Raw genomic sequence first — 21,158 nt, forward strand, 5'->3', positions numbered from 1 at the left:
TACATTATATGATTATTTCTGTATATTATACAGAATTATATATAAAATGTTTAATATAATAAAATATAATTATGTATATTCTATATGTATAATGTATGTTATAATACTGTATTATAAAATATAGTATAATATTATACAGCATTATAACATGTATATTATATATGTATGATGTATAATTTATATATACACACACACACAAAAAGACAAAGCTACCCATGTGCACATTATTTTACTAACATACAGTCTGACTGGCCTGCATATCAAGCAAAAAAAAAAAAAAAAAAAAAAAGGCAATTTTGAGTTGAGTGACTAAAATGAATGGGAATCAGGACAGAAAACACAGATTTATCGTTATCCTGAACACATTGAACTATACAGTTTGAATTTAGCATATCCATCACGCATTTCTGACGTTTCTGTTAAGTTATATGACACGTCCTACTTACTTGATGGAATTCCCTTTTTTCTTCATCAGCAATCTCCCCCAAAGAATGTATTTTATAGGCTTCGGGATGGTGAAGTTCTGAGTGGTTGAATAAATGTGTATATTTGGTGTACCCGTCGCGTCTGCTTTGACAAGATCAGCAAGTGAATAAACGTGATTTTATTTTGAGTGAGCCCTGAGGATGACCCAGTAATACCAGGACACCCGTTAAACGTAACTGACCCAAAATAGATCGATGAAACCAGTCGAGTGTGCGCCCGAGTCCGGCCTACAGCTGAGCGTTAATGACAGGTGTCATTTGGGGGATGAAGCCGCGCGGACCGGACCCCACATAGGAGGACTCGTACAGAAAGAAGGAATTAAAGTCTTGATTTGCACACAAGTGTTTTTTTCATTGTGAAAATTTTGCTAAATCTCTCTCAATTTTAACACCTCATCACAGAGGAAAGACACAAATAGCACTAGAGATAGGTCCATCTTTCCAGTTTATTGCCAAATGCAGTCTTCTCTACTGTCAGCATTTAACACTTAAAACAGTATAGTGGAACCACATCAAATGACAGAAACAGGATTTTCAGCACTTTGGCACTTCAAACTCCACTGATCATTTGTAATCTGCATCATTCAGAGGTGCTGGAGTAAGAACAAACATAAGGAAAACCTACATTATTTGCCACCAGGTCTGTGTGAGAGAGAGAAAGGGGGGGGGGGGGAGGAAAAGAAAAAAAAAAAAAAAAAAAAAAAAAAAAAGTCAGCCCTTAAGAGAATCACACGTACAGAGGTGCACAAAGTGACACTGCATTTCAATAAAGAGGGTGCAGAAAATGAAAACAGAACAAAGAGTCAGCCACAGGCACACTCCCCTCTTCAATGTTTAATGCAAGGCATTGGGGTCAAAATGCAGCTCCAACCCCTAGGCCTTTTTGACACTCGACCCTTGTTAAATAGCAAATGCCACTTGTCACAATTATTTTTAATTTACAGTTGAAAAGAAAAAAAGTATGCATAATTTGCAGATGCCGACAGATCGCTGGCATTTAAGTTGTCCCCCCGATACTGGTTATGTGCAAATGTCAGCTATCCATCATATTCCAAGCTATTTGCTATGCTTTCCTGATGCAGCTACAGGACTATTAGAGCAGTGCTAATGGGTTCCAGCAGTTTTCCATGGATAAACCTTCATTTTTTTTTTTTTTTTTTTTTTTTTAAATGAATATATGTCACAGGACTTCACACACATGGTTTCCTTACAATGGACTGGTATCCCATGGAGTTCCCCCCAAACCTTGCACCTAATCATTCCAAGACAGGCTCTTACCTCCATGCCCTGAACAGGGACAAGTCATAATAGTGACTTCACACAGTCCCTGAATGCTCCAGCCACTGCAGTTACAAATTAAAAGTTATGAGGAAGTGTATCCAGAACCATGTGGGTACTGAGAGGACCAGGTTCAGTCAGGAGCTCCAGGGTAATGGCAGTTAGCAGCAGGCCCAGAGTGCGATACAGAGTTAGAGGATCAACAGAGCCAGCTCCATATGGTCATGCCTTTACTATGGAGAGGAAATCAGACACAAAATAAACAAACTGAACCCACTTATGCCACACTTTAGCCTTTAGTAAAACAGGAACTAATGCATTTGCTCCCATCTCTAAAGTTCAAGTGTTGAACTCCACATTTCTCCCTGATGTTTCGCTACAGGATAAACACAGCTGAACTCCCCATCAACTGCCCCCAACCATAAGACTAAAAGTTATCCTTAATAAGGAGTACCAGACAACTTGTCTGTGACTTAATAGATAACTCCTGGCCACTACCACCTGGGACATGATCTGATGTTGCCATGACAGCAGCCAGCCCAGTAGGCAATGCCGCTTGGGCCATTAAAAAGTTTAATCTACTCCTTAGACACTGACTGAAGCCATCAGCTTAAGGAGCCAAGAACTGACTCTTCATTTTTGTTTGGTAAGCTAATCAACCCACACCCACTTCGCTTCCTTTGCCACAATTAGACCAGGTAGGTTATCACATCATAAACAAGAAGTGAATTCCGTGGCAGCCGCACTCTGTGCTTGTGCGGAGGGATCCTCCTCCGTGCTCCGTGAATTAATACATTATTTGGACAGTTACACAATAAAATCAGCAGTGTTAAACACTGGGAGTTTATAAGGGCGTGGCCATCTTGTGCTCAGTTAACATCGCCAATTCTTACTGGCAGTACAACGCTAAGAAAATTATTAGGAAAAAGGGATGTCAGCATGTTGGACTCCAACATAACACCCCTTAGTCAATTGAGGGGCAGAAGCTGAGACCCCTTTCTGTGAGCACTACACAGCACTGCAGGCTGGGTAATAGTGCCCAACCACTGGTTGGCAGAGTTGCATGTCTCTGTGCTGCCACTGTCAGGGGTCACTCTGTTGGTCTGTGGTTGGTGGGGAGGGTGACGGCAGCTGCTGCCCATGTTCAGAAGAATCAGTCTGTTCATCCAAGCACGGGCTTGAGGGATGGGATGCCTTTTGGTTGCAGCTGTCAGAAGCTCCACCCAAACCTTCTTCTTCCTCTTCTTCCTCCTCACTGGGCTCCAGCAACAGTTGGATGGTGGCACCCTTGCTCGCTCCAGTTAGCTGCTCACCATCTTTGGCCAAGCGGATCTTGATGTTCATGCCCAGAGGCTGACTTGGTTTCTCTGAAAAAGGCAACACACATGCTATAGCACTAATGTCACATCCATGTGGACATGCCATCTTTCCCTGGAGGATCCCACAAGTCCAACAGCAGAGACATTATCATGGAGACACTAATGAAATCTCACTAAAAATACATCTACAAATATCAGTGTGTGGTAATAAATAATCCTGTTACGTCGCTAACTGGAAGTCAAGGTAGTTTTTGGTTACGTAACTAAACAGTCTGCACAGTCATGTTTCATTGTGGGTGATATACACATGAAGAAAAAAGTATACACACACACACATACAGTACTGTGGAAAAGTCTTAGGCACTTAGATGTTTCACAAAAATATTTGTTTTAGACTTAATGTCTCCTGCATTAGTGTCAGTGGGAAAGAGCATATTTTAGATTTCCAAGCATTCCTTTTGCTAAAAAGCTACAGTATTACAGTAAGGGTTTTATATGTCATTAGAGAAAGAAAGCACACACACACACACACACACACACACACACACACACACACACACACACACACTTTATCCCAAGTGGGGTCGTGGCGAACCAGAGCCTAACCCGGCAACACGGTGCAAAGCTGGAGGGGGAGGGGACACACACAGGACAGGATGCCAGTCCGTCGCAAGGTATCCCAAGCAGGACTCAAACCCCAGAGCCACCACAGAGCAGGACCGGGTCAATCCCGCTGCAATCCTTCTCGGTACAAGCGGTTGTTGACAATGGATGGTTACTAAGATTTGTAGGAAGTTTATTAATAAAGAGCATTATTTTTGGAAGTATTCTCACTTTACAGATTCCTCCCCCTCTCCCCCAGTGCCTAAAACTTCTGCACAGTACTGTATATATAAAAACTGCTTCCATGGCATGCAGGGTGTACAGCAGGGGTTAGTGCAATGCTAAGCTTCAGCACCTCGGCCCATCTGCCTCTCTCTGGGCAGCAGCAGCACGTCCACATTGCGGTGCTCCTCCAGGGCTCTGGTCAGCACATCTCCCTCCCGGCTGAAGAGGAACACCAAGGGGATGGTGATGTCGGATGTGGAGCCCCCGTCACCCACCATCTGGAACAGTGGCGTTTCTTCACTGCTGCTTCCTTCTCTGTGGTCTGCCAGAGGGACAGCCAAGATCAGGTACACCAGGAGGACCTGTTACTCCTAGCATTCTTTATTCATTCATTGTTTAGTAACCCACCACCCACTACTCGAGATACCAGAGTACGTAACCAGCCACTCCTCACCAATGAAGATGACGCCGATGGCCCCTGCCTCCTGGAGTCTCCGGGCCTTGGCAGCAAACATGCAGTCCCCACGCAGGGCTAGGGCAATGTTGCCATGCAGCTCTTCTGCATTTTCTATGGACCCACAGGCACTGTAGGGGGCACTCTTCACTATGCTGCCCTTTACCTGCCACAACAGAGAAAATTAAATTAAAGGACCTCTCACACAGTCCTTAAAATGAACAACTCACTTAAGGCCTCAACCTTCCAGAAGACTGTCACAGCATAAATAAATAGTAAGTTACAAGAAGACTCCATTCTAAGAGTTTTATGATGCCTGTCAAAGGCCTCCAATGTTACAACAAACACTGAAGGCTGGATTACTAAGCAGCTGCACCATTTTGAAACACACTCGTTCAAAGAAACCCTTCCACTCGTCCCCGTGTTAGGCTTAACAGAAGCACAGCAAGTATTTCATCCATCTGAAATGCATGTACCCCATGTTCTTCCTTTGTAAGGTCCATGCCGAACTTGGCAGGCCCAGCAGTCAGCACTGTCCTGCCCAGAAACGGTGGGGAGATGAGTTGAACGACCAGAGGCACCACTTCCTCTTCCTCAGGGGTCTGGCTCACCTCAGCTATCAGCTTGACCCTGTAAGTGCCTTTCTGTCCTCCAGACTCCTATGTATGGAGGACAAACGGAAAGCAAGTTGTGAAGAACATTTGTCTGTCTGTATATAGCTCAAATAATACTTGATGGAAACTCAAAAATGTTAAAATATAGATTTTTAACCATGGGGGGGAACTCACAGGAGGTGCAGCCATGCTGCTAATGTCATTGAGCTTGGTCAGCGAGATGCCCATACTTTTGAGGAACTCCACCGGTTCCATGCCGTTGTCATGCAGCGGCAAATCGATGCCCCTGTGATGCAAAGCAGGAAACTGCACATGAGAACTGGGACTTTTATACAGATCGTTTGTTTAGAACGAGAGCAAACTGCATATGTGCGATCCATCTGCAGCGGCCCTACCTGACTGCGGCAGCGTGGGGGGCCCTGCCCACCCCTGTGAGGTACTTATAGCTGTCCCGGATGGTCTTGGCAAAAGAGGGGTTATTGGGGAAGAGGATCTGGGCACTGGGGCAAGAGTAAGTAAAGATGTCCTCTTCAGCAGGCAAAATGGGCTGCTGTACCTAAGACAGAGGCGATCTGCGATTAAGGCGACTGTCTCAGTGTTTGCAGTTACGCTGGGTTAGCGTCAGACAATTACCCAGCTTCCACAGATCACAGCCCTTCTCACCGTGCTGTTGCCCCGGCATGGTGACTGCGTGGTGGACAGAGAGACCGGCAGCAGGTGGGCCTCCGTGGTGAATATGTAGTTGTCAATGTCAATTGGCAGCTGGCTCTTCTCAGAGAACAAAAGGTACAGGTACTTGAACATCTCCGCCAGGAAGAAGGAATCCATTCTGTGAATGCAAGCAGAAAAGTCACCTGGTCACCCACCCCCCAGCTTTCAAGGACTCAGCTTTTTCACCCTGCTCTATGCACTGTAAGACTATCATTCTGCACAAATGCGAGTGGATTGAGGCTGAATTTAGTACCTGTCTTCGTGGGTCCCAGTCCGCACATCCTGCACAGCAGCGAAGCCACAAGGTACCCTAGCGTGAGCGTTGAGTTTCTCCACGATGGACTGGCCCACCTTCAGATAGTAGGGGTCACCTGTGGCCTTACAGGCAGAGAGGGAAGAGATCACTTTTTCACCTCTTGCATCACTCACTCATCCAAATGATAGAGAATCTGAGTGAACTCAGTGCTCAGCAACATCACTGTGCAAGATAAAAATTCTGCCATGTGGGAATATCTCTGAAACTGGCGTGTAATTTCACACAATGTGTCTGAATGCTTTACAGGTATTCACAGGGGCACTTACTACACCAATAACTAATAGCACTGACATCTGGCTGTAGTAGAACAGGCATGTTTGGGTTAGACTTCACAGTATAACATCTGAAAACAATTTCACAGATGTTTTCCAGAATGGTAAATATCTGACAATGGGCGCTTATATATGACGTGTGATCAAAAATTTACTTTTGGGAACAGAAAGAAAGTCACTAAGTTTGAGTGAATGTCACAGAATTTCTCTTTCCCCCTGCTCTGAGCATAGAGAAAACAGTGGATTCTTCAACACTCTTTCGCCCTCTACCATCCCTGTTCAAGAGTTTGAGGGATTTTAAGAGTTTTTAATAAAAAAAAAAAAAAAAAAAAAAACTAAAGCAAAAAGTAGGAGATCTGATGACATTCTAAGAATCCACAAAAATCTGAAGGCAGAGCTTAATCACATCATAACTGAGAAAATATTGCTTTCAAAAGCAGGAATTGTGTGACAAACGCATGTCATCTGGGGAGATTACTTCAAAGGGGACATCTAAAAATGTGTATATACACTATTCATTTAAATAAATCAAACTTTAATTACCTTACACAAGTTAATGTGGATCACAACAGTTTGTAGCCATCTCATCACTGTTCTGTGAAGAGCTAGAAATATTAACTTTTGCTGTAACAAATTACTGTCCATTGTCATGTGGAAACAATGGTATCAACTGAAAGTGGTACCTTGTAAAGGAAGTAGGTGCTTTCTGCAAACTCTGGCCGTAGTGGGTGCTGACCCCAGTGAACTCTGAACTCTGTGGTAAAAGCCTAGAGAAGAAGTTGAATACAGGTAAGAGGAGACCATTTATTTCCCCATCCTCGGTCCTCATGATATTTTATGCTACACATGGCTAAATCTCAAAGTCCAGAGACAGTTGCGTAGTTTGTAGCACCACTTACTTCAGGAAGGAACTTGTGCTGCTGGGTGACCTGGTAGAGCATCTCATGAGTCTCAATGGCTGGTTTCAGATCGCCCCGGAGCACCTGCAGGCAACAGTCTGGTCTTATCACAGGAACGAATGAATGTAAAGGGGACACCAGCTAATGAGGGAGATAATATTGATGAGGAAGAGGAGACAGAAGTCAGGGCCTGACCTGTAGGCCAGGGAAGAAGGCGAGGAGGGAGTCCATCCAGCTACGCACGCTGACAGTGGGGTTGTGCATGTGCACGCTGAGCAACAGGGGTGGCTGGCTGATGTACTTCATGATGGCACTGTAGTGCTGTGGAAAACATAAGAGCATTGGATGTTGATTAGCTGATGAGAGTAGTCACCATTTCATCACCGTGTGTCTGAAGCATGAATATTTCTCAACTTCAGCTATGGCCTAGCTCCAATTCTCATTATTGTAAAACAGCCTTTTATTCCAAATGTAATTTCTTTATACAATTCTTCGTGCATAGTAAATTTGAGATTTCAGTGACTTATACAATTGTGATAAATGAATTATTTGAGACTATACATAAGTTTACAGTAAGTTCTTGCATTTTCTTCCTCTCATGCTTAAAAATTTCTGACCTGCATTTCCACATCAGGCCAAATGTTGGCCATAAAGACCCCCCAAAATAAATGAGTGTTAACTCCTGGTGTTTGAGTGTCAGTGATCAATAACCAAAGAACGCAGCACATTTACAGGATGAATTGGTCACAATTAACATTGAATAAGAGCTTGTGAAGGCTACATATTTTTTTTCAGTCATTTTAATTAGCGTGATGTACTTTTGTAAATATTGTATAGTTCTCAGTATTTTGACACACTAATAAACACCCCTGACACTTACTGAGTTGTTCAGACTTAACAGGCAAATTATAAAAAAAAAAAAAATCCAGGGTAAGCATGTTTACACCACACTAAGATAAACTACAATTTTTGGCTGATTTTCATACCATAAACACGCCCAACGTTGCCATCTTAATCGGGGACACAAACACCAGACAAGGTAAGACCTGATTACTCCCACATCCCTGTTCTGAGTGAGTTTGTGTACACAAACAATGTAAAGCGAAAAAGAATATTCTTAATTGCATCGTTCCATACTGAAACAATGGGGTGGGGGGGAATAGTATTTTCAAAAATGCATAACAAACATTCGTAACACATGGAGCTAGCATACTAATTTTTTTTTTTTCCAAAAAGCATTCTGAAATTACTCGATGCATTTAGAATTAAAATCTTTCTTTAATCGGCAAAAGAGAAGTATGAAGTGCATCAGTTTAAGTTGCAGGGTAGCTGGTAGCGTAATGGTTAGAGCTGCTGCCTTAGGATCTAGGGTCATGGGTTCAAATCACATGTTGCAGGGGCCTTCACTAAGGTATTTACCACGAATCAATAGAAGCAGTCTCCGGATTACAAACGAGTTCCGTTCCTAAGTCTGTCTAAGTTGGATTTGTACGTAAATTGGAACAGTTAGGTAGGGTTCTTATCTAACTTCAGTTAGTGAAACTGTCATAATATAATAGTATACCTTTCTATGCATAAAATTACAGAAACTTTTCAGATACACTAAAACATCTTTAATATAACAATAGAGTAATAATACAATGTAATGATAATAAATCTATGTACAGTATTTATAACACATCAAAAGAGATAAATGTTATTACAGTATTCATAATAGCGAGACACACATTGGGACAGAGCCTTTTACATGCTCCATTATTTTCGCTTTGTCCTTTAAAACTGTCCCAATAGTTGACCGACTGCAGCTTAAAGCTTTTCGAACGTTCGCAGGCATTTCACCGTTTTCCGATCGCTTAATTATTTCCACTTCAGTTTCAACCATGATCATTTTCCTCTTCTTTTATGCATCACCATCACTGGCATCACATTTACGCTTTGGCGCCACAGTTGAGACGGTAATAATAATAAATAAATAAAAAAATTAAAGCCAAATACAGTAACACGAGACACTTAGCAATGTGGTCTGGTTGAAGAGAACCAAGTCTCTGTCCTACTTCAGGCTCATGAGCCGATGAACCGCTGTAGACGTGCAATGTTTTTGTGCGCATTGCAAAGTTGCGCCCGTTTGTTATTACGAACCATTGCATACAACTCGAAATTTTAATATAATAGGCTTTACTGGGGTTGGTCCTTAACTACAGGTTGTACATAAGTTAGACGTTCCTAACCCGGGGACTGCCTGTACAGCAAAAACAACCTACCTGTATAAACAGGTAAAACATTTTAGGTTGCTTAAAACAAAATGACAGAGAAAAGTATCAGCTAAAGGAGTACAACGTGGCCCATACCGTGTTGAACCGTTCCAGATACACGTTGTCCCCTAACAGAATGTAGGCTTTCATGAGGTACTCGTAGTAGGAGTCTATGCCAGCGCCAACACCGCTGTCTGAGGGAGCAAGAAGAAAGGACTCAAGGACTGACTTATCACAAGAGAAAAAACAAAGATACATATTCTGGCCACAGCTCTGAACAGAGCATTTTCAGCAATTTTTCCTCCAGGAGGGTTGGTCATGTGACAACTGGAGGGAGGTGGACAATCATCTCACCCCTGCGAACCCAGTCTCCACTATGGATGTTGATGACGGTGCCCACGAGGTCACTTCCTCTCTGCCGCTTGTCCCACAGCACATCCAGAGCTTTCCTCGCGTGTTCCTATGGGAAAGTAGCAAGGGAGACGGACCATCAGTCTCTCTCTCTCTCTCACACACACACACATACATATATATATATATATATATATATATATATTTTCACATGCCATCACATTTACTCTGTCCACACAACACATGCTAAATATCTGACCAAAGTCAGAAGTGTATACAGCAATCACTTAGGTATTTATATTTCAAAAAAAAAAAAAATCATCACTGAAGGTATTAACAGCCCACCAACACACCACTTCAGTCACTGATGTTCTCACTAAACGGCCAGCCTCTCATGCTGAAGCATTATGTTTATGCTATTGTCCGTCTTGCAGTTAACTCTAAATTGTACTCTGCATGGCATTCCTCCCCGGTGCAGACCTCAAACACAGCCTCCCCGGACAGCCGGCTGAGCGCAGCGAACTCCAGGATCATTGTCCCTGCGCATGCTGTGCAGGTGTCTGACTCAGTGCCTGTGCGTGAGAGTGGGTTAAGGACACCATAGCGCAGGTTGACCTGGGAAGAGAAGTCAAGTCATAGGTGAGGCGCCCCAGGAGGACAGGGAGACAAGCCGACACATGATGGGTTATTTCTGGTACCCTGGGGTAAGGAAGGCCACTGGTGGTGTTAAAGGCAGGCAGCAGCCGATAACCCAGCTCCTTGGCCATATGGAGCAGCTCGTCCTGGTACCACTGCATCCTCTTTCCCTGCCCTCGGAGCATGTCTGCCATCACATGTGCCCCCAACAAACCACTGTAGGAACAGCAGTAGAATACAGACAAAACTGGTTTTGAATTCTTTATCTTTAAAAACTACTTACACTCATCACAAAGACGAGTATGTCAGAAGTGAAATGTATATTGATAGGTAAACCACGGGGAATCAAAGGAAAATTAACCTGTAGAGACCAGATCAAAACAAGAACTTGAAACATCTGATCATACCCCAGGACGCGGATGTTGGTCTCGAAAACGGACACAACAATGTCATTGTCCAGCCTAACATCTTTCGTCACCCTCTTCACTGCTTCCTCAAACTCCTCTAGCTTGTTCAACACCTGATGCAGAACGAAATGGGGGGGGGGGGGGGGGGGGGGAGATGCATAAATAACCCATGTTTTCATTTTTAGAAGAAAATGAACATTATGTACAAATTACATTACAAATAACTCAAATTTCTGTTGAAATGTTTATTTTACATGCTAACTGAAGGTGTTCAGTAAGAAGATTTATGATCTCAATTCACTTCCATAGCAACAGAATTCATCTAGTTTTTTGGGCTGCAATACATCACATTCATATATTTGCCACTCCCCCAAGCACTCCTTGAAATCAGAAAATCAATTATAAAAATGAATCCAGACGACACGTGACGGATAAGTTAAGGTTTAAGCAAAAGGCACTTTCATTATTATTTCGATCAGTTGTAATTGCATCAAATATGATGGCTGCTCATTTGCTAATGGGACTTTAGACTTAGTGCTGGTCAAAGGTCAGATGCCTAGAAGAAAGGTGACAGATTAAGGGGGAAAACATTACAGTTCAAAGAATGGTGTCTGTGTGACCCCCATCTATTTGTTGAACAGGTGACTTACCACAAGGGTGTCCAAAGTGTCAATTAGTGTGAGAGAGAACCTGAAGGACATAAAAGGTCACATACATAAACTTCTGAAGACCCACCATAGTGTAAGCCTTAACCAAACTAAACAAGCAAGACAAATTTAGCAATCAAATCCACCTGCTAGACAAAACAATGCAAAAGTCACTCCAAGTGAGTGACAGGTTCAACCCCCCCCCCCCCCCCCCCCCATCTACAACAGAGGCTGTACTTTTAAACACAGGACATCATCTGGAGCTATCCACCACACAATCAAACAAGTCCTTATTGAAAGACTTGTTATGAAGAAGTGGCCATGTTTGAAGTCAGCCTTCCCAGCAGCAATGCATGATGGTTCACTCACTTTCCCAGCGAGTCGTCGATGTCACCCCTGTTGGGTTCGAGGCCTCTCACACGGCCTTTGCAGCTGAGAGGCATGAGCTCATCTGCAGGATAGGCATATTTCTGTGGGACCAAAAAAAAGAAAAAAAAAAAGCAAAAGTTACAGGGCAGAACTATACCATCCTTGATTTGTATTTCAGACACGCACTAGAAGTTTGGCCTATGTATATATTGTGTTCTTTGACAATAAAACACTGTCAGTCATTTCTGGACGTGCACGTCTTTGCTTAAACTATACGGAAGACAAAAGGGCAGCCAGGAACATGGTGTAGAGCCATTAATAATGTGTAGCTCAAACGTAAATAGCTAAACATGTGTAGTTCACCGCATGTGTACATATGTCATCTTTATTACTATTATCCTTTATTTAGCAGAAGTGTTCACTGAGGGAGACTTACAGGGACAGACACACAGTTAAAGAAAAAGTGCTTACAAGGTCACAAGGTAAGAATTAGCTGACAACACTCTAGGATCAGATACTGCAAGACAGGTGGGAGGTGTTGGTTTCTGTTGATAGAATTACTTGGGTCATGATACTGCCAATGGACAGTGACTATTATCTAGGTTACATCACAAATTTACAGGAAAATATTTGGTATGTAGGCCAATCATAATCTTGCACACTTGGCAAAGAAATGTATTTTAATGGTGTGGTCAATACCAGAAGTTCTCTCAAAATGCATGGATGACTGAAGTGTTTAAATTTCTTCCACTTGTAAAACAAATTTTGGAATTTTTGGACACCCTTCTAGAAGTCACATTGCATTTATTCATTTAGCTGATGCTTTTCTCCAAGGCAACTTATAACGTTAAGCTATTTACAATTATTTACCCATTTCTACAGCTGGTTAATTTTACTAGAGCAACTTACGTCAAGTACCTTGCTTAAGGGTACTACAGCTGGAGGTGGGTATTGAAACTTCGGGTCCAAATGCAGTAGCCTTAACCACTACGCTACCAGATGCCCCATTATGAAATGAGGGAAGTGCTGCATGATCACACCTGTGATCCTCGATCTGTCTGGGGCATTCGACACAGTCAACCACTGGATTCTACTCTCCTCTCTTAACCAACTTAAGATCAAAGGTGTGGCACTAAGATGGTCTGAGTCTTACCTATCTGACAGATCCTATCAAGTGGTCTGGCAGAGCTCTTGTTCTTCTCCTCTGCCTTTCTCAACTGGTGTCCCACAGGGTTCAGTATTGGGTCCTCCTCTTTTCTCGATCTACACCTCCTCCCTCACTCCGGTCATGGCCTCCCATGGATTCAAATACCACTGCTATGCTGATGATACTCAGCTCTTCCTCTCCTTTCCACCTGGTGCATCAGACATCTCCGCACGCATTGCTGCCTGCCTGTCGGACATCTTTTCATGGATGTCTGATCACCACCTCCAACTCAACCTCTCCAAAACAGAGATTCTTTGCCTCCCAGCTGGCCCAGTCTATCGATCAAATTGGACAACTCACTCTTCTCGCCTACCTCCTTGGCTATGAGTCTAGGAGTAACAATTGACGCGAGTCTGTCTGTCTCTCGGCACATCGAAGCCACAACCCAGTCCTGCAGATACACCCTGTATAATATTCGTAGGAGCCGTCCCTACCTCACAACTGACTCTGTCCAACTACTTGTCCAGGCCATGGTGACTTCCCATCTGGACTACTGTAACTCTCTCCTATGTAGCCTTCCTGCTACTGCCATCAAATCTCTGCAGCTTTTACAAAATGCTGCTGCACGAGTTGTACTTGATTTGCCAAAGCGTTCCCACGTATCTCCTCTTCTCATTTCTCTGCACTGGTTTCCTATAGCTGCCCAAATCAAATTCAAGACCGTGGTTATTGTCTACAAATGCATCAGTAGAACTGCTCCCAGCTATTTACAGGTCTTTATCAACAACTACACCCCAACTAGACCCCTTTCGCTCATCTACTTCTGCTCGCTTGGTGGTCCCATGCACGAAAGGTAAAGCATGGAGGTTCTCAGTTCAGACTCCGTTGTAGTGGAACGACCTTCTCCTCTCACTCAGAACTGCAGAAACTCTGTCTACATTCAAGAAGGGTCTGAAAATTCACCTTTTGAGGACCCATTTCGCCCAAGATCTCTCCAGCTCACGTACAGTGTAGAAGTTCATGAGCATCCCCAGATAAGCCTTATTCAGCCACTACTCTGGCATTGTACATGATTGATTGTGTATCTTATATTGAAAAAAAAAATTGGTGGGGGGTGTCAGGATTTGTCTATCTTGTGTTTTGTGCACCTACTTGAACGATGAACATCGGTGCAGCAAGCAGAGGGTAACAAACTAGGTTTACTTGTCACATGTCTGCAGCTATGTCTCTCTCTTAATGTAATGCATAAATTGTACTTTTGCTGAGATGTACATGTCTGCTAAATGAATAAATGTAAATGATATATAGTAACCTTTTGACTTTGAGCCCTTGCTCTGTTAACATGGATAACATGTTAATGGTCAATTTCTCAGTTTACCATTTCTACTTGTATGTTGCTGTGACCCAGTGCTGTTTAAAAAAAAATTTCCATTTAAACTTATTACCTGGGGATGCCAATGAAATTAAGAGGATTTAAATATTCAAGTATTTTTGAATTTAATTAAAAATAGCTCAATAGGCATTCAAAATTTTAATGAGTACTACTTTCAGATATAACAGAATAATCACTGCTATAATTTTCCTTTGTATACCAAATGTATTTACTGAGTTTACCTCATGGCAGTATACTGCTATAAAAATTTCCAAGGGAATCATAGAGGTGCCTTTTCTTCTCTCCGGATGTAACAGGTTACAAGCTTACCAGAGCAACATTCATTCAACTACTCAAAAGACCTTTAAAATAAAGCTACATTTGTCCCCATCGCTCAACACTTCCAGCTATTATGAAAATTTGTGTGGTTGACTCAAGAGTCAAAAGAAAACAGCTGTAAATCATATTTGGAATGAATTTCGAAGATAAAAATTGACTTATTCTAAACCTTCTTATATTCCGCACTCACCGTCTGAGTTCTATTATGTACTTGTATTAAAAAGATTTGGCATTGCAACTAACAATAAGCATAGCTCTATAATGAAAATGTAACAATTCAATATATTATTCATGTACTGCTCATTTCAAGAAATCAGCACAGCACATAGCTAAAATGATAAAAAGATAAACAATGAAGGGCAGCTTGTTAATGTACCATTTAAACTGAGGACAACAAAAAAACGTCCAGGTCAAGAAACTGAAGAAAAATAAACCAAGTATCAGTGGCCGCTCATTCTTACATCGACAGAGGAACTTGAGCAGTTAAGAGCAGGGAACGTCAAAAGGTTGAGGGTGTGATCGAAAAAGTTAATGCACAGACAGAGGGTTAGCTATCTGAAGAGGAAGTCCAGAGCACAGAACTGTAACTATGACAGGAAACGGTTTGGCCCACTCACCATGTAGCTTCCATATGCATGATCAAACATCTCTAATATCTGGTCCCTGAAAAACAGGAAAAAAAAAAAATAGCTGTTTCACAGAATACTTTACAAAGCTGGGGTCTGGAAAAAAACACTCTACATTATAAAGTAAAAGCAAACAAACCAAGAAAAAAGATGGAAGTTGTTCACAAGGAAGAGTAAGATCAGCAAGGGTTGAACGCGGCAATTACACAAGACAGATTATGATCTAGTATTTGCTTTCTCTTAGACGCAACTAAATTCAACAATGTGCTTGAAAACTACCAAAAATCAATATATGCTGAATTTTTGCAACTGTATTGAACCTGTCATTAAAACAAGTTTGGCACTGTGCTGCCACAAGGCTCAGTGACTATTGCCATGTAAGCTAATACAGTAATTACATTCCGGTGCTTGTCAGCATCAGACATTTTTGCCTCGTGTCCAACATTTGGAACAAAAGCAAATCTGTGGCACCAAGAGCACCTCCACACTGTGCTCATTCAACCTCCAGGGCCTTAGAGTTCCTGTCCCCTATCTGTCATCTTAACCGGAACGTAGCGTGTGCACAGCACAGCAATAAGGCAGGCAGCCAGCCTGACATGCTGTTTAAACAGTGCTGTCCAGTGAATTACTAAAAAGTTTCTGACTTCTCTTGCTGGTCCTAAAATGGCACTGTGGCACAGCAGGTACTGCAGGTGCTTTTGCTTTGGGTTCAGACATGGATTTGAATCTGGCTCAGTCTGTGTAGGTTTTGCACGATCTCCCCGTGTTTTCCTCTCATAGTTCAAAGACGCATGCTTGAGGTGGACAGGCAAGCCTTAAAAAAAAAAAAAAAAAAAAAAAAAAAAATTGTCCTTAGCTTTTAAAGGAGGGAGTGCCTGCATTACCTGAATGCATAGATACTTAGCACAGCACATCATGTGTCAACTTGGACAAAGACATCAGCTAAATACAAAATTATAAATAAAAACAAGGCCGCATGAGAAGGATGACAGCAATACGCAGTGCTGAAGTTAAGGAACAGCACTTACAATACAAAGGCTGCAAGTTCAAATCCAAAGAACTACTACTGCAACCCTGAATACACCTCCTGGTGCACAAACAAAACCATTGGTTATACAGCTCACTACGAATGAGGACAACATGTAATGCAAACAATGCAATACAATGAAAGGCAGGCAGGACATCACATGTGTCCGCCACCACACCGTGGCCAAAAGAGATGAGGGCCATGCAATGACACGAGAACACACATTCCTGCACAGAAGTGATAAGGGTACAGAAAACCCGGAAGCAACCTACACCTTTTCACATTTAAGAAATAACCTGCAAGAAATATACCGCAGGCTTCATTTAGGACCTGTCTCTGTTTCTCTGATTGGCTATGCCATTGTAAAAAAAAATTTTATTTTTTTTTTCTTTTTTGGGTATCTTTAAAACTACTACTTTTCTTTTATTGTTCACGAAAGGACAAACACCACCCGAAACACAACGGCAGCAGACAAATGCTGCACTAAGTACGCTGGCTCCTCATGCAAAAATCACCAAAAAAATAAAAGTCTTGCAGAGGATTTTTGGAATTATACCTTTATTACAGGTTTTTACAGAATCCAACTCACAAATGAGTGATATCTGTATTATCAGGATTTCAGTAATTGTTCCTAAGTCGTAAAAATTCCTTTGGATTTACCAAAAAATAGACGCGGACTCCTGGCAGTTATTGTGTTCATAGTGTGAGCCATTTGTGGTTTTTTGCAGCGCGTGGATATTGATGTAAAAACTTTAGTGAAAGCACTTCCAATTAAAATCACAATATAGAGCTTTGAAACATAATTGCGATTTTGTCATGACTTATTAATCCAAAAAGGGTACCTCTTAAACTAGTGATGGCTCTGCTGAATGGAGCCATGCCGACTCACCGAAAAGCAGCTTGCAACACCACCTTCTTCCCAATGGCACAAGCCCGTTTCTATTGCGTGTCCAACTCACTATCCCTTTTGGGAAATCCACGCTCTTTTAAGCCTGCAGATTTTTACTCACTCAACCGTTCGGCACAAGATCTGCCCACGGCAGCCAGGGAGACTAGTTGTTAACAGCCCATTTTTCCCAAGGGTGCAAGAGCTTCTGTTGTTACAAAAGGAAACCCTTCAGAAACACTGAGGATGGGACTTAGGGAATGCTGGTACAACTAGCAAAAGGCGCTGCCATCTGAGGTGTGTCGTCATGATACAGAATGTGAAGTGGTGGCCTAAAAAAACCAGACTTGAACCCTTAAGGTTGCAGGTTAAAACCAAAGAAAAGCCTTCGAAATCTAACAGTACATCCAACTACACAAACACATGAAACTGCAAGACACTATATTTAAGTTCATTGTTGGAGTGACTTATGATGTGGATGTTGTTCTCTGTGGCTTCATGGTGATGTCGATTGGACTGGGTCTTTGTGTACAGCTGTCGTAATATACGAACAGGGTATAACATTTTGTCCTGTGTATCTTGAATATAAGCTAGAAACTGGCTTCTGCAAAGCAACAAAGAATAATAAAACTCATAAAGGCCTTCTTAAGATTTTTGAAAAAGAAGGTCACAAAAGTCTGGTTGCAGTCCATGAAACAAACATCCGCGTAATCAGCTCTAGCACAAACCGGAGGCGGCTGAGGATTCAGGCAAAGTCCACACGGCTGGAAAAAGACAGCTTATAAAACGTGAATAATGACAAACGTACTTCCATTAGTGGAGGCTATTTAGACCACAAGGCTTTTGACACTGCCAAAGGTCCCACTAATGGTACAGTAGTAGAAACAACTGAAATTAGAACTCACTGAAAGGTGATACGATAACTGGGCACCTAGTAGGGGTGAACCAGTAAAACTCACAAATTCTGTCCAATAAAGTATTCTGATTCAGCTCAGACGCAGGAATACAGATGATCTTAAGCTCACAATCACACCAGAAGACCACCTAACATATTTAGAAGATCGCTTCTGCTCCTTACAGCTGAAAGGGGTAAGGTGTCAGCAAGTAGAAGGGGCCCCACAAACAGAAATAATCACTAGCCCTTGAGAAGTGAATCGCACACTGTTTTCAAGGTAGGAGAGGGTTTAGAAGTGGATTAGCGTAATAAGAATTGAACTGAAGACTATTTTCATTGTACTGCTGTGCAATACAATGAAATAATAAGTGGATTGCCTTCTTCCTCACTGGTCTTCGGATGGTGGGAGGAAACCCACATAAGCACAGAAAATGTGCAAGCTCCACACAGAGTTAAAATTCAAACCCACATCTAAACCCACAGCCCAAGAACAAGTCACTAGTGATTCCTGCCATGCCACCATCCCTCTTATAGTTCTCATTCTCACAAGTTCACTCTATTCAGTTCTAAAGTATTTGTCCTTTAAATAATAGACGAGATTTGTTTTTTGTCTTTTGCATCAGAATGAAAACCTGACATTACTTGACAGCAGAAAGTACCACAGCAGTTAGGGCTGTTGTGTTGTACTCTGAAAGTCCTGGGTTGGAATCCCCGACGGTAATGTAATAACCTTTATCACAATACCTGCCCTGAATTAGTAAAGTAAGACCACCTCTCTGTATAAAAGGACAAGTCATTAATCATCTACCACTGTATTTCACGTCGGACAGAGACATCACTTATAAGAAAAACAGGGGAATAAGGATACTGGGCAAACCCCCCCACTAATACACTCCAACATGTCAGCAACATTTGTGAAAACATTCCCTGCACAACACACAAATTCCACTGATGTATAAACCTATCCATTATCGATAACAGCTTGTCCAGTGCAGGGTTGCAGTGGTCCAGAGCTAACCCCCGAGAAGCATAAGGCGTGATGCAGGGTACACCCTGGTTGGGACACCTGCCCATCTCAGGACATGGCTGTAGGGCTAGATCATGAGTTGCTTTCCTGTAAGGACACCTGATGAGAAACTGGAAGGAACACACACCATGTTTGGCTTAAATTGTGAGTTTCACACCCCGAAGGGTACTGTGTTCTCACCTGATCTGGGTCTTCTCCTCTGCAGTCATGGCCACACAGCACTGGGGGAGCCAGAGCAGGACCCCCAGGGCCCAGAGCCAAGCCCACTGCCAGTCCATGGCAGCTTACAGGTGGAAACGTGTACAAAGCGATACTGACAGATGCAATGTTTAGAAAGTGTGATGTTCAGTTTCCGTGTTTGCTCAATTCCACACACCTCCGCAAAAGTCAATATTGAATTGAAACAGCTCGCTAAAAAAAAAGACAGTCCAATTCAAATAAAAAAAAAAAAAGAAAATTAAAAATTAAAAAAAAAAAATGTTCCGCTGTTGTCGGCGATCCAGCACCGAGTTTTTGAACAATAATGTAATTAAATACAATTAATGTATAATAAATTCAGACACTATCAACTCCAACCCGGAACTAAACACTTCGTGGTTTTTAACTGCACTATAACTCGCTAAACAACTTAAGTATGGTTTAGCCAAATGAATAATGATAAAAGAGAATTGTTTTTTAAAAAAAAAAAAAAATATTAAGGCGAGGGCTCAGGCCGCAACACAAAAGTGCAGTTTAGTAAGCGAGAAATTAAAGGTTAAAAAGTTGTGTCAGGAACGGGAGCTAACGAGCTAGCGCACGATCACAACTGTATGAATCTATGAAAACACCGTCCGGACAGAAAGAAAGTGAACGACTAGGGCTTTAATAAAACCGCCCGAAACAGGCTGTTGTGACAGGCACTGACTTCACCCACTGCCGCCTTAAAAGCTGAAGTTAAATTGAAAGAAATTAGATGAAGTGGTCAGAAATACTCCGCGCTGAGGCGCCCGCGAGCCTCGCGCGCGCGCGCGCACACACACAGTCTGCACGTTATTTCCTTCCTGAGTTATTTCGCTTTTCCGCGTTGTATTTAGTTATTTTTCCTCTATCCTCGAGTTGTTTTCCTCGTTATTTTTCTTTTTTTCGCAGTGTTTTGCCGTCCGCTCGCTGACGCTCCACACACACGTCCACTGAGGCACTCCATCGGCTCCGCCGGCGCCGCGCCCTCCGCTCCGGCTCACCCGAACAGGGACAGGCGGACACGGTTAGCGTGGGAGCCCCGGCGTTCCTCCATTCCTCCTCCACAGAACTCCCCCAGAGCTCGTTACGACGCGCGGCCGACAAAGAGACCGACAGCAGCGCTCTTGTCTGGGCCTCCTGCCGGCCCGGGAAGCAAAGAGGCGCCGCCCCGGCAGAGCGTCGCCCGTCCCTTAAAGGGACCGAAACCCCTGCAGTTAATCGTAGCGGCTACGTCAGCTTTGGGACCGTTAGAGAGGGGCGCGCGGAAGCCTCAGGGTCCCCCCTCGAGAGCTGGATCGCCTCGCGCCGTGGGGAGGGCAGGGCTCGTGCGAGTAGTCGAATGTAACAGCTGTTTTCCCCTTTTAATTATAAGCTCTTTTTTGAGGTTTTACTTTCACGGTATCTGTATCTGTTCAGCTTTAGTATATGTGTTTTTAGCGACAGTCAAAAATGTTTAGAGTTGTATTTGTAAAATTGAGACAATATTACAAAACAAAGGAACCAGAAGATTAATATATCTGACGTGAGCTGTGTTACGTCCGAAAGCCAAAGACAGGTTAATGATTTAATATTATGTGGTGTTAGAAAAAGCAAGAAATTACACTCGCGCGTTATGATGATGAGATCTGCGACTGTTTTATTCTCACATATTTCGTGTTGATCAGTTTTGACAGTTATTACATTTTAAGGCAACACAAACTTTTGTTTTGATTTCTAAACGTATGTGAAGTTAAGTACTGAAAAAAACCGTTCAGTTTGCGAGAATTCCTTTGTGACGTTAAG

The 21,158-nt window shown here is 42.7% G+C and overlaps 1 protein-coding gene across 1 annotated transcript; it reads right to left on the bottom strand.

Annotated features, from left to right (window-relative positions):
* Positions 1–166: 166 nt before the first annotated feature.
* Positions 167–19,615, bottom strand: LOC108922651 (ER degradation-enhancing alpha-mannosidase-like protein 3). The gene is made up of 20 exons (XM_018732890.2): positions 19,338–19,615; positions 15,314–15,359; positions 11,839–11,939; positions 11,473–11,512; positions 10,823–10,935; positions 10,478–10,631; positions 10,260–10,394; positions 9,783–9,888; positions 9,525–9,622; positions 7,372–7,497; positions 7,177–7,260; positions 6,961–7,044; positions 5,943–6,067; positions 5,642–5,807; positions 5,374–5,534; positions 5,153–5,264; positions 4,841–5,023; positions 4,365–4,530; positions 4,041–4,232; positions 167–3,130 (listed from the first exon to the last, which is right to left on the bottom strand). The coding sequence occupies exons 1-20, from the start codon at positions 19,433–19,435 to the stop codon at positions 2,847–2,849; spliced, it is 2,574 nt and encodes an 857-aa protein (XP_018588406.2). The 5' UTR covers positions 19,436–19,615; the 3' UTR covers positions 167–2,846.
* Between the last annotated feature and the right edge of the window lie 1,543 nt (positions 19,616–21,158).

The sequence above is a fragment of the Scleropages formosus genome, chromosome 6, assembly GCF_900964775.1.
Source record: "Scleropages formosus chromosome 6, fSclFor1.1, whole genome shotgun sequence".
Classification (NCBI taxonomy): Eukaryota; Metazoa; Chordata; class Actinopteri; order Osteoglossiformes; family Osteoglossidae; genus Scleropages; species Scleropages formosus.